Source organism: Tribolium madens, unplaced genomic scaffold (genome assembly GCF_015345945.1).
Source record: "Tribolium madens isolate multiple individuals breed KSU strain unplaced genomic scaffold, Tmad_KSU_1.1 Scaffold_91;HRSCAF=231;Tcas5.2_LG7, whole genome shotgun sequence".
Taxonomy (NCBI): Eukaryota; Metazoa; Arthropoda; class Insecta; order Coleoptera; family Tenebrionidae; genus Tribolium; species Tribolium madens.
This window is the reverse complement of record NW_025401063.1, coordinates 709904-712508: the sequence shown is the minus strand read 5'-3', so window position 1 is coordinate 712508 and position 2605 is coordinate 709904. Positions and strand designations below refer to the sequence as shown.

General features: G+C 28.4%; 1 protein-coding gene across 1 annotated transcript in view; it reads right to left on the bottom strand.

Annotated features, from left to right (window-relative positions):
- Positions 1–649: 649 nt before the first annotated feature.
- The window catches only part of LOC123011482, a 5960-nt gene continuing 4004 nt past the window's right edge, over positions 650–2605 (bottom strand). The window contains exon 2 of the mRNA XM_044408928.1: positions 650–2107. Within this exon, the coding sequence (XP_044264863.1) occupies positions 1679–2107 (429 nt within the window). The 3' untranslated portion in view covers positions 650–1678. The remainder of the gene's footprint in view (positions 2108–2605) is intronic.

Here is a 2605-nt window from a genome sequence, read left to right as displayed (position 1 = left end):
AATGTGTTATTTTTGTTAATTTCTTCGATTTGGTTAGTTTTTTTTGTTAATGAAAATTTTGTTGATTTCTGTGTTATTTTAATTGATTTTGAATCTTCTATGAGCAAAATTTTGTGTTTTTTAGTTATTTAATCTCATTTTTTTAATTCAAAATTTTTGTCATTTTGTTATTTTAATTTTATTTATTATTTTCTTAGATCTCTTTTTCAATAGAAATCGTAAGTATTTAATGACATCTCGTTAAACATTACATTTTGATTCTTTTCAATTTAGTGTTATTTCTTAACTCAAATCGATTTTATTTCGAGATATGTTGAATATTTCAAAAAATGATTTGTTTTGCTAAATTTGCTTATTTTGGTTACTTTTTTTTAATTTTTCTGATTTTACAGTTTTATCACTGATTGAAGACCAATTAATACGTGCAATTAAGATAAATTTAATCTAAATTAAATTCAAACTATAGTTAATTTGTTGTTTTTTTTTTAATTTCTAAACTAGTATGCAAAAATCTATTATAAACGAAAATTACTATCAACTGTAATAAAAAATAAATCAATTAAAAATTTCAGTAGATTCAATATACAGGGTGTTAAAAAAAGGTTGTAAAATATTTAAGGAGGTAATTGTATGGACCAAAATAAACAAAAAAGTTTTAAAAATGGATCCAGAAACGGTTTCGGAAATATCTAATATGAAAATTTTTAGAATTTTTACTAAAAGCTTTTTTTTGTTTGAACAGATTAGAAAAGTCAGTGGCGTAGTTGGAAAACTTTATTATTAATTTTTTTCAGTTTTTGAATCTATTGAAAAATCATTTTCGTTCAATCTATTTTAAATTAAGATTATTAAGTCTTAGGCTTCAATTAAAAAAACGTTTTTTTTTGCAAAATTTTGCGGTACGCCACTGACTTAAAGCCCACTAAAAGTGTTGTATGTATTGGTTGCTTAGCATTTAAGATGTAAGTTAAGTAAAAGAGCTTAATTTTCTTTGGTTGCTAGGATACAAGTCAACAAGGTTACTCCATGTAAAAGAAAAGTCAGTAACGTAGTTGGTACAATTTTTTATTATATTTTTTCAGTTTCTGAACCATTTTTTTTTCACTAATTTAAAAAAATGTATGGTTTACATGGAAACTCTTGAAAAATCTTTTTTGTTAAATGTGATCATTGATCAATTAAAAATATTTTTATTTTATTTTTTTAWCCAAAAGTAAAGTTTTGAGCTTCGATAAAAGAAATGTCGATTATTTAGCAAAATTTTGCAGAACGCCACTGACCTAAAACCCATTAAAAGTGTTGTATTGGTTGCTTAGCAACAAATCTAAGATGCAGCTTAAGTAATGATGAATATCCGGTTGCTAGGATACAAGGTCAACAAAACTATTGCATGCAAAGAAAAGTCAGTGGCGTAGATTTTGGGCTTGTTGTTGTGAAAAGTTTTGTGGGGAAAAGCTGTTATTTTTTAGTTTTGGCTTCAAAACAACAGGGCTCTTGATAGTTGGTATAATTTTTATTATATTTTTCAGTTTCTAAAGGAATTTTTTTATGAAAATATATAAAATACATTTTTGTTCAATTTATTTGATCTTATGACTAGATTTAACTTTTATTACAATCACAATAGCGAAAATATTTACAAAATTAATTTATAAACCCCCCTCAACCCCCACTTCGCCTAAAGAGCCCCTATTTCGTGCATGTGCCTCACGAGGCCCCTAATCCTCGAGTAATAATCCTTCTCATTGAACCTCAATTTGGAGAAAACTTCCCCAAATTCGTCCATATTAAAATCATCAGTGAGGTCAATAATGTCCTCTTTATTCGTGAGTTTCATTCTCAAAATCCCAAACGACATGATCATCCCGAATTTGGCATATTTCCTCCAGTCGGCCTTGAGGGCCTCAAACGGGTAAAGTCCCGGATCGCTGCCCAACTCCCTGACACACCCGGAAAAACTGTCGTGGTAAATCCGGAGGTAGTGGTCCAGATTGTCAAAAACCCGCTTCGAGGCCCCGGAATAGAGGCAATAGGAGAGGTCGCAAACCGGACTCCCGGATTTCATCAATTGCCAGTCGATAAGTCTGATGTCGGTCACACTACCGTCCTGTGGAAAATTTAGTAAATAATCTAGGTTGCGGGTCATGACTCACTTGATATTTGAACATCATGTTGTTACTCTTGAAAAATCTTTTTTGTTCAATAAAAAATATAATTTTTTAACCAAAAGTAAAGTTTTGAGCTTCGATTAAAAAAATTTCGATTATTTAGCAAAATTTTGCAGTACGCCACTGACTTAAAAACTATCAAATGTGTTGTATTGGTTGCTGAGCAACAAATCTAAGATGTAGCTTAAGTAATGGTAAATATAAGTTATTCCAAGTGGAAAAAGTGGAAAGTTTTCTTAAAAAAATTGCTTCAAACTCCGAAAACTTGGATATTAATATATTATTTCTCTTGTTTTTTAAATTTGGTTAAATTTTAACGAAATTTCTTTGATTTTTAAAATTTTTYATTAATTCTAACTCCACTGCTAAAAAAAATTAATAATGATTAATCTATTTATTTAATTTCAGAAAAAAATAAATGATTACCAAAAATTTAA